Here is a 17,458-nt window from a genome sequence, read left to right as displayed (position 1 = left end):
CGAACGATTATAAACCCTGTTACATTAAATATGCCAATATTCATGGTTTTTAGAGAGAGCAAAAATGGATCAAGTAAATAAAGATACAAGAACTTCAGTTGAAAATGTTAATATTTCTAAACACAAAACGACCTCTCACACACAAAAAAAAATAATCTAAACAACTGGACAACGATCAACTGAAAAGCACGCAAAATCCAACAGGGTTGTGTTTAATATTACAGCATTTAATAAATTGTACTTTACAATCATAAAAATACGATGATACAGGTGGATCACTGTGGCTAGGAATTCCTTTTTTTTCATTACGTATCTACTATTTACGATTATACATAAATAGGATGATAATATAAAAGTAACATGTTGGACCGAGCAGGTGAGAGTAACACATCTGTTCCAACTTCATTGTTATCAAATAGAATAAATATCCGTCTCCTCCGGAAACTCGGATCAATTGCATGGTATGAGAATGTTTGCACTCTCAGGTTGGTCGCTACTATGTGCCATCTTAGTTGTTACAGTAGCTTTGCCACCAGATGGCAGAGTAGACTACACAGGGTAAGAACTATTTTTTGTTTAGCGCAAAGCTACATAATTATTTATCTGTACTGTACTCAGTACAGATATCGAAGCTCAAATCTTAACAACATGATTCCTCGTACTTACCGCTGAACTACTGGGGGTTTGTTTGTTTTACAGTTCTCATGCAAAACTACCTTCATATAGGGCTACCTGCTTGCTGCTGTGTACATCCGTCCATAATTCTGAACTAATGGACTAGTGGAAGGGCAAACTTTCAAGTGATAGAATAGCAAGACTTGACAGACAAGCTTGTACCGCACCCATATCCCGAAAGTGCAGACTGTGCTCGGACTAGGAATCTGAAGATTCTTGGTTTGCGACCAATTGTCTCACAAAGCGCTCTACATTTTAAGGCCATGGATGCCTTACGATAATAATCATCAAATACAGTTATTCAATCAAACAAAAATAGTTTTTTAAAAAATCCTGTTCGTTAGTAACTATTTGTTTTCCCTCTAATATGGCCCAGCATTGCCAGGTGGGTTAAGGCGTTTGACTCGTAATCTGAGGGTCGCGGGTTCGAATCCAGGTCGCACTAAACATGCTCGCCCTTTCAGCCGTGGGGGCGTTATAATGTGACGGTCAATCCCACTATTCATTGGTAAAAGGATAGCCCAAGAGTTGGCGGTAGGTGATGATGACTAGCTGCCTTCCCTCTAGTCTTACACTGCTAAATTAGAGACGGCTAGAACAGATAGCCCTCGAGTAGCTTTGTGCGAAATTAAAAAACAAACAAACCCTCCAATATATCATTCAAAATTAGAGAGAACTACACTATCTCCGAGAGAAAATTATGTACGTTTCGATTAAGACATATCTAATGAAATTACAGTTATTATTTTAATAGACCTAAAGATAATACATATAGTAAGTAGAAAATAAATACATTTAACTGCATTTTTCACGAACAGACTTCAACAGAGTAACAAGTGTTTCGGTTTAATCGTGTAACTTTATTTACCGTTTCGAACTGCTTATCTTTACTATTCCACCATTCATTTGGATGATAAACCTTTCCCCAGATGCTTATCTTAGCTTTACAATTTGTCTGCCTGTTTCATTCCCATGTTGTTTTATATGCTCTTATTTCATTGTGCAGTTTATCTGCAGATTTCCTTTATGTCTTATCTCGCATACATTCTAATCTTACCGTAACAAATTACACAATGTAACAAAATTTTTACTTTTCTTGTTCCTGGGCAGAAAGTGTTATTTCCCAATTGCTTATACCTAAATTAAATGGAAAAGACCTATTTTTCTCTTCAAACTTTGCTTTTGTGACGTGGGATCGTATAACGAAAACGTGATGGGAGACTATATTTAGGGGCTGATACGTGAAAGTGATTTACATTACAGTCGCAAATCTCGAAAAACTACTCACTTCTAAACATTTTTGTATAACTTTAGTATAAATGTATGCAAATCTTGATTCATATGTTGTTGTATTCAGACCTTATGTCAATGAAAATGTGCAAATTTTCCCGTTTTTACATAGAAAATAGGTTAATTTTTAAATTTCATTATCCAGGTCAAAAATGCAAAGTTTGAAGGGAATAATGGCCATTTTTGTACCTTTACAACATAAGCAATTAAGAAATAGCACATACTATCCATGAATAACATTTTTGTTACATAGTGTAATATATATACATATCTTTTATGTATGTGTGTGTAAGCAATCTTTGTTAAGTTGTCTGAAAATAATTCTTCAATATATATATATATATTGTAGTATTAAATAATTTATTTCTGATCTTCTGACAGATACAAAGTGATCAGAGTGGTGCCTGAAGAGAAAGACCAGACGACGGTTATCCTTAATCTACGACAAGAATACCAGGTAATAAAAGGATTCAACTAAATTTAAAAGTTTCAGTGTATTTGAATAATTAATTATTCTTGCTATATCCGTAATCTGAGGGTCGCGGTTTCGAATTCCCGTCACACCACACATGCTCGCTCTTTCAGCCGTGGGGGCGTTATAATATGACGGTGAATCCCACTATTCGTTGATAATAAAAGAGTAGCCCAAGAGTTGACAGTGGGTGGTGATGGCTATCTGCTTTCCCTCTCGTCTTACACTGCTAAAGTAGGGACGGCTAGCGCAGATAGCCCTCGAGTAGCTTTGCGCGAAATTCAAAACAAAGAAACAAACGCTTCATCCCTAGATGAAAAACAACAAGCTAACTGACCATGTCTTCCTACTATATGATCTTAATTTTAAAAACAATAATCCAAAGTCATTCATTCATTGCTAACAGATTTTGTACATCATTCGGTTACACAGTTTTTTCAAATAAAGTTTTTGAAAAACAGCGAACTACATAGGACATCAAACCACCTTGCCCAATATTTATATTATTCATAGTTGTAATAATTATATGTATATATTTTAATGATAAGTATTCGATGTTGTTTGAAGATTTTTCTCAACGATTAATATATTTTTATTTCTTTGGCTGAAATTTTACGATCCGAAGTTTTAAAATCCCAGGCCCTTGCTGTTGAATACCAGTGTTTTCAGCGTATTTTTTATTAATAGAATTAACCCTGACATTTATAAACAGCTATAAGACGCCAGTCGAAACAATTCGATGGTAATTTTTCTTAAAACAGTGATGAATAAATATAAAATGTGTATTAAACCCTTCGATCAAAGAGCATATGCAGTATGAATGTCTAGTGGGACGCTTACAACTGTCTCTTATCATTCCGTGTGTTTCTTCATTAAAGAAAATTGCACTGCATTTGCTTTTATGAAAAATAAACCGACTGTAATGCACTGTTGGCAAAAGTCTTTGGCTTTCGATGCAAGTAGTGCATCCACCATATCAGAGCGCTGAGCTTCGCCAAGTAGCCGTTGTGTTTTGTTTCCGCTGGATGCCACCGTTCCTTGTCATTTCAATGAGCGCAAGAAAAGACCCCTACATAAGTGAACACTTTTTGACAGTTGTCATTTCTATGAGAAGTGTCAAAGGGAATATAGTTTTTTTCCAATTCAAATCAATTTATTCGAAATGGTACAATAAAGTTATGGATGTATATAATACCCGCAAGAAAAATTACATGTATAAACTGAACAACAACAAATATATTCACAAACACATTCTTCTCTATATGTATCTTTTCCTTTACGCTCCTATCTTTGAAATAATTTTGTTCTTAATAAGTTTTCTTCCGTTGGCTGTTCATCATGCATGAAAGCTGATGGATCGATGTCGATGTTGTTATGAAATTTTAGAAATTGCAAAAAAATTAATGTTTTTTCTGTAATGAACTTCAAAAAAGTAGTTTGATATATATTCTATGTTTATTTGGAATAAAGCACAAAGCTACACAATGGGCTATCTGTACTGTGCCCACAACGGGTATCGAAACCCGTTTTTCTTGCTGTGCTATTCCATAGACATATCGCTATGCTACTGGGGGGGGCGATATATTCTATCATTAACCATTCAGGAGATGCTGAGCGTGACAGACAAACAAACGAATAGATAATTAGCTATTATATATATATATGATGGTCAAGGTGCAACTTTTATTCTGTAAAGACAAAAAGGTACTTTAATACTATAGTATTAAGCATTCTTCAAGACAGCACTGGTTGTCTTTTTTTTACTCAAGTATTTTAAGTTTGTTTGAATTTCGGTCAAAGATACAAAAAGGCTATCTGCACTAACCATCCCTAATTTAGCAGTGTAAGACTAGAGGGAAGGCAACTGGTCATCACCGTCCACCGCCAAATCTTGGGCTATTTTTTACCAACGAAAAGTGGGATTGATCGTCACATTATAACGCCCCCACGGCTGAAAGGCGAGTATGTTTGGTGTGACGGGGATTCGAACCCGCGACCCTCAGATAACGAGGCGAGTGCCTTAACCATCTGGCCATGCCGAGCCAAGTTTGTTTGATCTGATGAACTTATCTTTGAAGAATGTTATTCATGATGTACTAGAAAAGCATGTTAAGTGGCATTTCTAACATCTAAGTAAAATCAGATTTAAAATGACATTTAATGTCCAAGTCTTTAAGAAATAAACATTTTGCGAGTAAAACCGAATTTTATTAATAAATAATTTAATTACCCGTTTGGGAGTTATTAGTTATAACGTTTCCTTTTCTAACATTCATTTGAAAAATAAATAATAATTATAACTACATATCGATAATTTCATGAAGCCAGAGCAGAAAACTCTTTTACTACTTGAAGTAATCAGTTTTTTAATTTTAAAATTTGCTATGATGGCAGCGAAAATAACATGACATTTTGGGACAATATGGAATGTATTGGTCTATCTGTTTCATCCTCCAAACTAAATTCAAATATCAAAGAAATCTTAAATCGAACTGATATCATTCATACATTTATCAAGCTTTTCCTTAAATACTTAAATTTACTGCTTTTACAACATCCGAAGACAATCCGTTTCAAAGGCCAATCACCCTGTTAGAAAAATGAAACTGTCTTAGTTGAAGATGACTCCTATCCTACCAAAGAATAGGTGATGCGTTTTCACGTTTATCAGTTATTGAATGTGAAATACCAATAACTGAATATTCTTATTGGTGTGTTGTCTGTTTTTACGTCAATAACATTTATCACAATATTGAGAGTGAGGTAAAGATTACTTACTATACAGTTGGTAATATTTGAAGACACGTTTGATACTAAACAAAACATCATGAAGACACTTAAAACCAATTTAATTTTTGTTTGTTTCAAAGTAATAGTTAAAAACTATACAATATTATAATCTTTATTGTTGTTGTTTTTTTAGAGGATTTGTTGCTCTAATACTGCTACAACTATCACTAATTTTACCAAATAATTAATGACAATCCTGACACTATTTACTTAGAAATTGTTAAAGAATTTCTTACATTTACTGCTAAATAACTGTACTTTATAATGTAAGGATTACATCTTAGAATATTTGGGATATTTTTACAGTCCCATTTTAGCAGGTTTACAATTGCATAAAAAAGTCTTTAGTATGTGGATTTCAATTCAGAATTATTCCACAAATCAGAATACTTACAACGAAGGAAAAGTAGTTCTTTATTCCACAAATCAGAATACTTACAACTAAGGGAAAGTAGTTCTTTATTCCACAAATCAGAATACTTACAACTAAGGGAAAGTAGTTCTTTATTCCACAAATCAGAATACTTACAACTAAGGGAAAGTAGTTCTTTATTCCACAAATCAGAATACTTACAACGAAGGGAAAGTAGTTCTTTATTCCACAAATCAGAATACTTACAACTAAGGGAAAGTAGTTCTTTATTCCACAAATCAGAATACTTACAACGAAGGGAAAGTAGTTCTTTATTCCACAAATCAGTATACTTACAACGAAGGGAAAGTAGTTCTTTATTCCACAAATCAGAATACTTACAACGAAGGAAAAGTAGTTCTTTAAGTATGAGAAAATGGAAATTTCCTCGGATTTTTGAAAACAGAATACTGTACGAAATATTAATTCTTCAAAGCGCATACTGTTTATTATATTTGTTTGCGTAGGATGAAGACTACTTCCTATCATTGCATAAGTAATACATTTTATAAACATTTAACGCTGCTTTCATAAAATACAATTTTAAATTCCATAATAATATTTATAAACTTTATTTCATTTCATTTTCAATAGTGTAAGTTCAAATAGTACAAGAAAATGATTTTTCGTGTTGTTTTATAAACTTGTGATGGCATTTGGTAATATGTTCCTTTAAATGGATAAATCTCACAGATCTTACATCAAGTATAATTATTTACCTCAGGTGGACTTGTGGAATGAACCATACTACCTTGGGGTTCCAGTGTTGATTCGTGTGGCACCAGGGGTCGCTCAAAATGTTGAATCTAAGCTAATGGATGCAAACCTACCGTTTACAGTGGTATATGAGGACTTACAAAGGTCAGAAAATTTTGAAGCATAAAAAAATGGTGATGAAAAATGTTCTAAACACTTTATGATATTTAGTCTTTTTAATAAGAAAAATTTTGAAACGAAAGATCAGTTTTTAATTTAAAATGTTCTAAACATTTTTATGATTTCAGTCTTTTAGTAAGAAAAATGCTTAAACCATGGATAATTTTTCAATTTATAATGTTCTAAAACTTTTATGATTCTAGTGTTTTAGGGAACATAATTCCATATGTCCATTCTTAAATTTAAAAAAACAAACAAACACGAAATATAAATGTTTATTTCCAACAAATATCCTTCAAAGTTTAGCTGACAATTTGAATTTACTTACTCTGAAAATTTTGCTCTTTTATATGATGTAAATAAAATTAAAATAGGCAAAAACAATATTATCAGAGCTGAAATTATGTGGTATGGTGTATTATTTTATCAGTGTTGTACAAATGGAGTACGCGCAAAACAAACCACAGTACAGTAGTGAAATGCCTGCTTCCAGCTTCAGTTTCGGGATTTACCACACACTCGAAGAAGTAAGTAAAATTTTATTATAAAAATGAACTTAAATGAGAAAAAATATATATATATATTATAAATGTGTCACAGGTCTATTATAGATAACTGCTTAAGTTGTTTATAGGATAATATTCAAATCATGGACACTTCATTGTTCCACGATGTTGTTTTCTCACATTCGTGCCATGTTCATTTTTCTCACATTATAAATCTCACCTTTTATTTGAACTCGAGATCTCTCGTACTCTTAGTGCTTTATCCACTGAGCTAAATGGCTAGCCCTCTAGTGCTTTATCCACTGAGCAAAATGGCTAGCCCTCTAGTGCTTTTTAGTGCAGTACTTTTTAATAACTTAGATTACCACTTTCTTTCACCCTCAGAAACAAGGCTTCAGAGTTGTTGGCAGCCACCTACTTGGAGTCCAATGTGGTTAATTTTGTTTTTGTTATATGATATTTGTATGTTTTACTCGGCTAGAATTCGAATCTGAAAACTTTCACATGCAAGGCGAGTATTCTATCAAGTGCAGTAAAGGGTTAGCCTTCTAACTCTCTAGTGAGGAGTGTGTGTGTGTTTTCTTATAGCAAAGCCACGTCGAACTATCTGCTGAGTCCACAGAGGGGAATCGAACCCCCTGATTTTAGCGTTGTAAATCCGTAGACTTACCGCTGTACTTGCTGGGGACCTTTTTGTTTGTTTGCTTTTTTTAATTTCGTGCAAAGCTACTCGAGGGCTATCTGCACTAGTCGTCCCTAATTTAGCAGTGTAAAACTACATGGAAAGCAGCTAGTCATCGCCACCCACCGCCAACTCTTGGGCTCCTCTTTTACCAACGAATAGTGGGATTGACCGTCACATTATAATGCCTACACGGCTGAAAGGTTGAGCATATTTGGTGCGACGGGGATTCGAATCCGCGACCCTCAAATTACGAGTCGAACGCTTTAACCCACATGGCCATGCCGGGCCTTTCAAAAACAAAACAATATAAAATCTCAATTTGCTGCTTTTCTGTGTTTTTCTATTAGATTTTAATACATAAATAGCGGAATATGTTCCTGATTTTTATATGGGCTAAATAGTTTTTTCTTCCTTAAAATATATTACGTTAATCTTCGACTTGAAAATTTTCTTTAGATCTATGCCTACATACAGAATATCGCATCAGCAAATTCAAATATAGCAACAACAATGAATATTGGAAATACCTATGAAAACCGACCCATCTTGGGAATTAAGGTGAGCTACAATCTTCATAGCGGTTTTATTTCAAATACTAAGACTGTAAATTAAAAGAATCAAAATAGAAGCGCGAGCTATTACAGTTACTTGAAACTATTAATGAAAATGTAACTTTAAAATTGTTACTTAAATTTTAATTGTCTATTGTTTGTTTGTTTTTGAATTTCGCGCAAAGCTACGCGAGGGTTATCTGTGCTAGCCGTCCATAATTTAGCAGTGTAACACTAGAGGGAAGGCAGCTAGTTATCATCACCCACCGCCAACTCTTGGGCTACTCTTTTACCAACGAATAGTGGGATTGACCGTAATTGACAAGAAATATTTGAAAACTTATGTTAATTAAGGCTCAAGAAAACGTGTTGATACAAAGAATTAAGTTAATAACCTAAGTGTTTCAGTTATAATATTTTTTAATGCAAATTATATGATAAACAAAAAGTTGGTGGGGTTGAATTTGAAATTAATTTAGCTAGTGTGTGTGTGCGTGTTTTCTTATAACAAAGCCACATCGGGCTATCTGCTGAGCCCACCGAAGGGAATCGAACCCCTGATTTTAGCGTTGCAAATCCGTAAACTTACTGCTGTACTAGCGGGGAGCGAAGGCGAATCACGTAGTTTTTGAAAAATTATAATATAGTTGTATTGTTAGTTGCTTACATTGTAGCCGTTTTTTTTTCATTTTGTTTTCGAAACTAAGATATTTTGAAACAGATTTCAGGTGGAAGTTCCTCAAACAAGCCAGTGATCTTTTTGGAATTTGGTATTCATTCCAGAGAGTGGGTTTCTACGGCTACTGGTGTTTGGATAATTAACGAAGTAAGGAGTTCGATTTTAAAACAGTTCTTGAAAAATCTTAGATTATGTTTTGAGAATTATGAAATAAAATAAAAATTACTTTTTTTAACCGATTATAAGACTGAGTAAAACGACAGAAAAGCCTAAAGTTTGCTAGAAAAAATCAAATAATAATAATACTTGGTATTTTTAAAATATATTTTAATAAATATTTTGTTTTTGTACACTATTCCTACATAGTCTAAAATAACTCTTTTTGACAATTTTTCCTCAGCTTATTACAAAGTATTCAACCGATAGGATAATCAAAGAGCTTGTTGATACCTATGAGTGGCAGATAATTCCATCAGCTAACCCTGATGGATACAGCTATACCTGGACTAACGTAAGTTATAGTTACGGATACAAACAATTACAGTCGGAGTTACTTTAAGTTTTACTTGTAAAATATAAGCTTATTAATTCTAACGAACAGAGTAACTCAAATTAATTAATTGTGACAGGTATTTGTAAAATAAAAATGGCGCTTCTCGTAGCTGAAAGTCAAAAACAGATTCCTTTTTATTATTGTAAATTCTTCTTTCAGGACCGGATGTGGCGTAAAACGCGTTCCAAGAGCAAAAACTCCATGTTTTGGTGCAGGGGTGCAGATCCAAACCGAAATTTTGACGTTGATTTCTGTGGTTAGTTTGCGATCTTCCATATTTGCCTGAGTTTCACACCTGAAACTCAAACACGAACTAAAACATACGAATTTTGTTTTTACTAATATTAATCAGATTCGATTCCATAGTTAAGAAATATTCATTCCTGATTGGTCTAACTCAGATAGCGACAGATTAAATTGCCTGTTTAAAATCATTGTTTCAATCTGGCCTGACTCAGTTAGTATTAGATTCAAATACCCAATTAAAAATAGATTTATTTCTGATTGGCCTTATTCAGTTAGTATTAGATTTGACTACCCAGTTAAAACGGATTTATTTCTGATCGTTCTGACTAAACTTGAGTCAGATTTAATCACCTAGTTAGTATAAATTTATTCGTAATTGGCCCGACTCAATCATTATTACCAGTATCTCGAAAAATGTAACATTTAATAGTGATTATGCTAACTGCAAACATAGTATATTCAAACTTACTTATTTATGGCTACAACGTAATGAAACAAGTTTGGCACTTATTCTGTTGTTGCAGGCCTGATGGGAAGTCGTCTAAGCTCTATCAGTATAGAATTTTTACTGAGTTTACGATTGTAAGTTAAGGGAACGTGCAGCTAAAGAACACATAACGATGTTTGTGAAATATATATTAACTTTAAGAGCAGTTTCTTTCACTTTTCCAGCATGTCTAAAAACGTCTGTGTTTATTATACTTATAATTTCATGAAAAAATTATATATGGCGAAACCGAAAATTTCATGTTTTTTTTTTTTTTTACATATTTGTTTCAATGGTATTCACAGGAGCTGGAACTAGTAGAGACCCTTGCAGTGAAATTTATTGCGGGGACGCACCATTCTCAGAAACAGAAGCTCGGGCTATCCGCGACGCCATATTGGCTGTCAAAAGTCGGATAAAAGCATATTTCGGAGTCCACAGTTTTTCACAATTATGGATGATCCCGTATGGCTACACTTCTGCTTTACCACATGATTACAATAACCTAGTAAGTCTGTCTGTATGTTTGTGATAAGCTATCAGCACTGTGCTCACTGCGGAATCGAACCATAATATCAGTGCTATAAGTCCTCAAGATGAACCGCTGATCAATCGTAGCCAATCTAGTGCAACTAAATATACTCCACGGTAGATTCGCTTGTTAGAGTTGTATATGAAAATGTCTTCCCATTCGATTGAAAAAAATATCAAATAAATTATGTTATAATTTAATTTCAAACAACTGATGCGAAATTATTTTTAAACTGAATGACAAATTCATTAGCATATAATTAAGTAATATTTTGAAACAGACAATATAGTTCCTGTTATTATGGTGGTCAACACATATATGTGTGTATGTGTGTTCACAATTTTGATGGCACGTGCTAAGGACGCATTAAAATTGAATCTAATTATTTTAGTTTTTAGATTTCCAGGACCATTATTAACCTTCATTCAATACCTTTTTCTTCAATATAGTAAGAGTTACAAAAATACTTTTAAAATAGTGTGTATTATAATATTCCAATGTCCCTTTCAGTTATGATTTCATAACTTATGTACGTCTGTACACAGTGATACATCTATTACCATTTAAATCTAGTACTCAATCAAGAACTGAACGAGTAAATAAAATTGTGTTTATAAATGTTTTGTATTTACACTTCAACTTCTTACTTAGAACGCTCGGTTCGCAACCTGAGCGTCGCGGTTTCGAATCCCCGTCACATTTAACATTTCAGCCGTGGGGACGTTAAAAAGTTATGGTCAATTCCAAAATTCGTGGATAAAAGGTTAGAGTTGAAGACAGGTGGTGTTGGCTCGCTGCCTTCTCTCTTACCTATCGCTGCTAACTTAAAGACGGCTCGTGCAGATAGCTCCTGCACAACTTTGCACGAAATTCCAAAAAAAAAAAAACATCCTCATTTAATATTTATATTTTGTACATAACTATTATAAAACAAATTCTCAGTAGCTGCGGCATTTGAAATTCGTTTAAGCAGGATTATACTCAATTCATGCATGAGACGTCTTTCTGTCTCTCTTTTCGGCTCGGCATGGCCAAGTGTGTTAAGGCGTTCGACTCATAATACGAGGGTCGCGGGTTCGAATCCCGGTCACGCTAAACATGCTCGCCCTCCCAGCCGTGGGGGAGTATAATGTTACGGTCAATCCCACTATTCGTTGGTAAAAAGAGTAGCCCAAGAGTTGGCGGTGGGTGGTGATGACTAGCTGCCTTCCCTCTAGTCTTACACTGCTAAATTAGGGATGGCTAGCGCAGATAACCCTGGAGTAGCTTTGCACGAAATTAAAAAAAAAAACTCTCTCTTTTTTATTAGCTATATTTTTGTGCGTCAGAAATCCCCAGAGTGAGGCATGCGTGTACCTGATTCAAATTTTATTATTTATCATAATCTGTACGAGCCAACTCTCAAATTTAAATTATTTTAGGCAGGATTAGAGTAAACTAATCTACCAGAACTTGGGCGTGGTTAAATACGTCAATCAAATGAGTATGACGTTATTAGTCCCAAATTGTAATTAGATCTCAAATCGGGGAAGAGATGACAGAACTATGAACTAAAATTTGTACTTGACGAAAACACAAAAACACTCAGGGCCTTCCTGTGGGCCGAGATGTCGCAGCTATTGACCATACTATACATATATTTAGTTTTCGAAGCTTGCAAACCTGGTTCAAACTCGTGGGATGTTTTAAAGTATTTCTCGCACCTTAAGCTGTGGGTGCGTTATAAGAGTAACTATCAAACTCTTATCACGGATGAAAGGTGATAGGATGCTGCTCACCAGCCGCCTTTTCTCTGGCAGTTCAAAAATTAGGGACGACGACCAATAGGCTTAGTATCTATTAAAGGTATATGATAAATACTTTCGAAAATATTATTTGTGTCTCGTGAAACACTTGGAATGAAACATTTAATGTTCATGGCTATCAGAAAACATTTTTCTTATTAACGAGCAATGCGTAAAGTGGACTTCAAACCAAAATAACCAAATAACGTAATATGAGCTGAATTTCACTTATTTCATTAATCTGGATAAAAAAAGAGAGAAGATGATAGGCTTACAAAGATTTAGACTTATCTACTTGTTTCCTTCACAGATTTAAACCACTAAAGAATTTAAATTGTTGAAAAATAAAATAAAACCGAATGACTATATTACATATGAACATTATATTTATGTATGACTATATATGACTAAGTTGTTATTCGTTTATTTTATGGCAAAATCGTAGTATTTTATTATTTCATTGTTAAGCACAAAGTACACAACAGGCTGTCTGTGCTCTGTGTGTGTGTTTTCTTATAGCAAAGAAGACACATCGAACTATCTGATGAGTCCATCGAGGGGAATCGAACCTTTGATTTCAGTGTTGTAAATTCGTAGACTTACCGCTGTACCAGTGGGGGACCTATGGGTATGGAAACACAACTTTTATCGTTATTATCCATCCACTTGCCGCTGAGCCACCGATGGGGGCAACAAATAGTGATGAAAATATTGACAAAACAGTTCTTAGAACATAAAGGAATATCACACAATTGTGTTGAGAACTGCTTATTGTTTAATTTTGTTATTTTGAAAATAATTAATATGTTTGAGGCAAAATATTTCGTAGAAGTCGACGTTAAGTAATATTTAAATTTTAACAGATGCGGATATCAAAAGCTGGAGTCGACGCTATATACAGCGTTCACAGAACTTCTTACAAGTATGGGCCAATTGCAACAATTATATGTGAGTATTCAGTTGTTTAACCTTAATTGAACTTGTATAGTTTGTTGTTAGGTTGATTTTTCAAGATAACCATTGCTCACCTTTTTTTCCCTTTAAAATGAATTATCATGTTCTAAAAATGGATCAATGCCAAACAAAGAACATATTTGAATACAATAAAACAAGCAAACATGTTGTTTGAAGAACACAAGGTATAAGTCCCTATATCTTATTAAACTTGAAACAAAAAGAGTGACTGTTTGTTCTATCAAATACGTAAAAAAGGTTGGTGGTAAGCGCTAGTAACAGAATCCAGGTTCTGATTTATCTTAAGAGATAGCCACAAGTCCTATTAAAATCGGACCTCAGTGACAAAACACGTTGCCTCTCTTCTCATGGTGAGCTGTTCCAATGCTCTGATAGTTTATGTTTATGCTTATGTGTATAGTTTATGTTAATATCATCTTTATCTTTATAAATATAACAGACTGTTTGTTGTATGTCCATGTAACTATTTCGCAGGATGTGGATGGATCTTCACCAGAATTGGTATGGAAGTCCATACGGGGGTTTATACAAAATTTCAGTTTTGCATTTTGCGTTTTTGTGGTTTTATGGGCATTTTGGGTTTATTACCATGATATCTCATCTCTTTTGGATAGCTCTTCACCAAATTTGGCATGAAGGTTTGTAAGGTCCATACAGAGATACACTAATACTCTTATGAGAGTTCTTTCCTTTTTTTTTTGAGATTACACATAAGGGAAACAACTTTTCATGTCCGAAGATAACCTTTCATTAATCATGAATTCATATAACTTCCAGCCTGGCATGGCTAGGTGAATAAGGCACTCGACTCGTAATCTGAGGGTCATAGGTTCGAATCCTCGTCACACCAAACATGTTCGCCCATTTAGCCATAGGGGCGTTATAAATTTACGATCAATCCCACTATTCGTTGGTTAAAGAGTATCTCAAGAGTTGGCGATGGGTGGTGATGACTAGCTGCCTTCCCTCTAGTCTTACACTGCTAAATTAGGAACGGCTAGCGCAGATAGCCCTCGAGTAGCTTTGCGAGAAATTCAAAACAAGAACAAACATATAACTTCCGCTCAGAGGACTGGTGCTTTATCTAGTTTCTCATATATGAGATACATGGGTTTCAATGCAGTTGCAGCAATTTTCAAAATAGAAAAATATATAAGTATTATATTTTAAGACCTTGACGTGTGTTGTTTATGAAATTACTGCAGAAGAAACATTTTAGATTAAATGGGTCTTTATTGAGTTGTTCTACTGATGGTTTTACATATAAAATATTGTTTTAGCTAGCCAAAATATGTTTCAATAATTCTTGACTAATAATCCGTAACTCAGTTACCAAAACTGAAATCTGCCTCATTTGCTGTTCTATGTATAAATTTCTCATTTAATTTTTGTATCATAAGAGTAGGTCATCATCAAATTAGGGAATTGCATGTAAGTTTATTTTCAAATAGCGGGATGGTTCTAGAACTATACGATCATATGACAGATAGAGAGATATTTGTCTCGCTTTGAAAACAAACTGCATTGACCAGGTTTGCAGAATACTCTCAAAATTTGATTGATGACTTGAGGTGTGTAGTCCTTTAAAAATTGTTAAATAATTTAGAGCCAAGGGCATTTTGAAGATGGAGTTGTAAGTAAACGTTCTTATGGACTGGAAAAAAACCAAAAAAACTCGCGTATAAGCAATAACAAAGTTAAAAACACATCTTAAGGAACCTTCCTCAAAAAGCCTTTGTAATAGAGTTAGATGTATTTCTTAGTATATTATTAAGAAGATAATAATTTACAGACGCTCATTATCTTTGAATGACGCCTCAAACTCAACAGCTGTTTTCACGGGGAAAGTTATGAAAGGAACAAATTGTTTGTTTGTTGTGTATGCATTAAGCACAAAGATACACAATGGACTATCTGTGCTCTGCTCACCACGAGTATCGAAGTCTAATTTCTAGCGTTGTAAGTTCGCAGATATACCGTTGTACCACTTGAGGGCACGAAATGACTTAGAATTACAGAAGTTTGACAACGTACGTGTTATGTCCCCTTTTCTACAGAAGACGTTCGTGGTTTTAAAGAAATGGAACAATACTGACGTGATTACTCCCTGAAGAGGTCTAATTGCCAGGGAAAGTACAATGTCTGGAACACGATCACAATTTCTAAAAAAGGAATTGCGAAATAAGGCGTATTAATCAAACTCGTAAACTGACGCATAAAACATTTTCAATGTTATGATATCAGACAAATAATGCTACGAATACTAAAATATTTTGGTATGATTAATCAGCCGTTGGTCTACAGTCCAACACGTTGTTCCAAGTCGTATAAAATATCCAGTTCTATTTCTACAAACAAAAAATTTTATACCTCGACTATAATTAGCTTTAAATTGTAGTGAATCCATCTACTGGTCTTATAAACGTTTACATTAAAACTATTTTAACTGTTAATCGGTTATCTTCAGATAAGGCTGCGGGCTCCTCTCTCGATTGGACTTATGACAAAGCAGGAGTGAAAGTTGGATTTGCATTGGAACTTCGAGATACTGGACGTTATGGCTTCCTTCTCCCTAAAGAACAGATAATTCCAACAGCTGAAGAAACATGGGCTGGTATCCAAGCCAGTATTAAAGAAATATAGATTTCGAATGTTAAGTATAGACATGGGAGTCGGCGTTTCAAATTTTACCTTTTCTAATCGAACTCAAGATTTAACAACAGTAGCATTAGATTTTACACATGTATATGTATTTTTATGTGGATGTGGATGTTACATATTATATGAAATGAAAATAAAAGGAGTCCTTCGAAAATAATTGCTTTTTTTTTTCCTGTTTTATATGTAGAAATAATCAAAGTATGCACAGAATCATTTTGAGATGTTGCTTGTTACTGATTAATTTAAAAACAAAAACAAGAAACAATTAACCATTAAGAAATATTAATATGTAATTTAATCTTTCTAGAATGTTCTACGTCTTTGGGCCCGGCATGGCCAAGTGTGTTAAGGCGTTCGACTCATAATCCGAGAGTCGCGGGTTCGAATCCCCGTCGCACCAAACATGCTCGACCTTTCAGCCGTGGAAGCGTTATAATATCACGATCAATCCCACTATTCGTTTGTGAAAGAGTAGCCCAAGAGTTGGCGGTGGGTGATGATGACTAGCTGCTTTCCCTCTTGTCTTACACTGCTAAATTAGGGACGGCTAGCGCAGATAGCCCTCGAGTAGCTTTGCGGAAATTCAAAACACACAGATCTATTTCTCTGAATTAAAAAAAAGAAGGAATGTAAACAAGTAATCCCAAGAGTCACCTTCGTAATTTTAAAATAAACGCCAACTCAAAACCGCTTCAGGGAAGAAAAAAAAAGTCAAAATTCACCCTTAGTTCAAATAAAAAATGACACCTCGTGCATATCATGAAACGAAACAACTTGGCAGTGTTCGCATTTCATAAACTTATTCGTGAACTATAAAATTTAATTTGTTTTTATCTCAGCACCTACTCTACCACCTCACGTTTTGTTCAGTACAATTCAGTGCCAATTCTTTGGTAAATTAGATGCCAAATTCAGTGTAACTTCAGTCCTGTGACATTTCAATAAAATAATATGCAATAATGCCAAGTTACTTTATTTTACCGTGTTTATCATATGTCACTTACCATTTGAACTAAATCTTGACTTGTCTTTTAAGTTGAATCTGCTTTGATGTATTTCATACATTTTCGTATGACATCAATCCAAGACACTTACGATGTAATATTTATTGTTTAATTACACTTTTAAAGATGAAGCAACTCATATAGGGAAGTTATATGCATATGAGGATATTGTTAACATTGTACACATTATCCACTAGACTATATGGAAATAGAAAAAATAACAAAGTATAAGAAAGCCGGAAGGATCAGAGACACCAAACGATACACTTGTTCTGAATTA

The 17,458-nt window shown here is 34.2% G+C and overlaps 1 protein-coding gene across 1 annotated transcript; it reads left to right on the top strand.

The window, feature by feature from the left end:
* Positions 1 to 403: 403 nt before the first annotated feature.
* On the top strand, positions 404 to 16,328 carry LOC143250992 (carboxypeptidase B-like). Its single transcript, XM_076502258.1, has 11 exons — positions 404 to 558; positions 2,347 to 2,422; positions 6,364 to 6,500; positions 6,946 to 7,042; positions 8,163 to 8,264; positions 8,979 to 9,083; positions 9,337 to 9,447; positions 9,649 to 9,745; positions 10,528 to 10,730; positions 13,402 to 13,486; positions 15,981 to 16,328. The coding sequence occupies exons 1-11, from the start codon at positions 464 to 466 to the stop codon at positions 16,154 to 16,156; spliced, it is 1,284 nt and encodes a 427-aa protein (XP_076358373.1). The 5' UTR covers positions 404 to 463; the 3' UTR covers positions 16,157 to 16,328.
* Positions 16,329 to 17,458: the final 1,130 nt, after the last annotated feature.

Source organism: Tachypleus tridentatus, chromosome 5 (genome assembly GCF_004210375.1).
Source record: "Tachypleus tridentatus isolate NWPU-2018 chromosome 5, ASM421037v1, whole genome shotgun sequence".
Taxonomy (NCBI): domain Eukaryota; kingdom Metazoa; phylum Arthropoda; class Merostomata; order Xiphosura; family Limulidae; genus Tachypleus; species Tachypleus tridentatus.
The sequence above is the reverse complement of the archived record's forward strand: the minus strand, read 5'-3'. Positions and strand labels throughout refer to the sequence as shown.

Excerpts from the sequence above, each read along its gene's own strand:
- LOC143250992 (XM_076502258.1), top strand. The coding sequence starts at position 464 with ATGAGAATGTTTGCACTCTCAGGTTGGTCGCTACTATGTGCCATCTTA. Across the intron at positions 6,501-6,945 it reads GTATATGAGGACTTACAAAG|TGTTGTACAAATGGAGTACG; the intron begins GTCAGAAAATTT and ends TTATTTTATCAG. Across the intron at positions 10,731-13,401 it reads CACATGATTACAATAACCTA|ATGCGGATATCAAAAGCTGG; the intron begins GTAAGTCTGTCT and ends AAATTTTAACAG.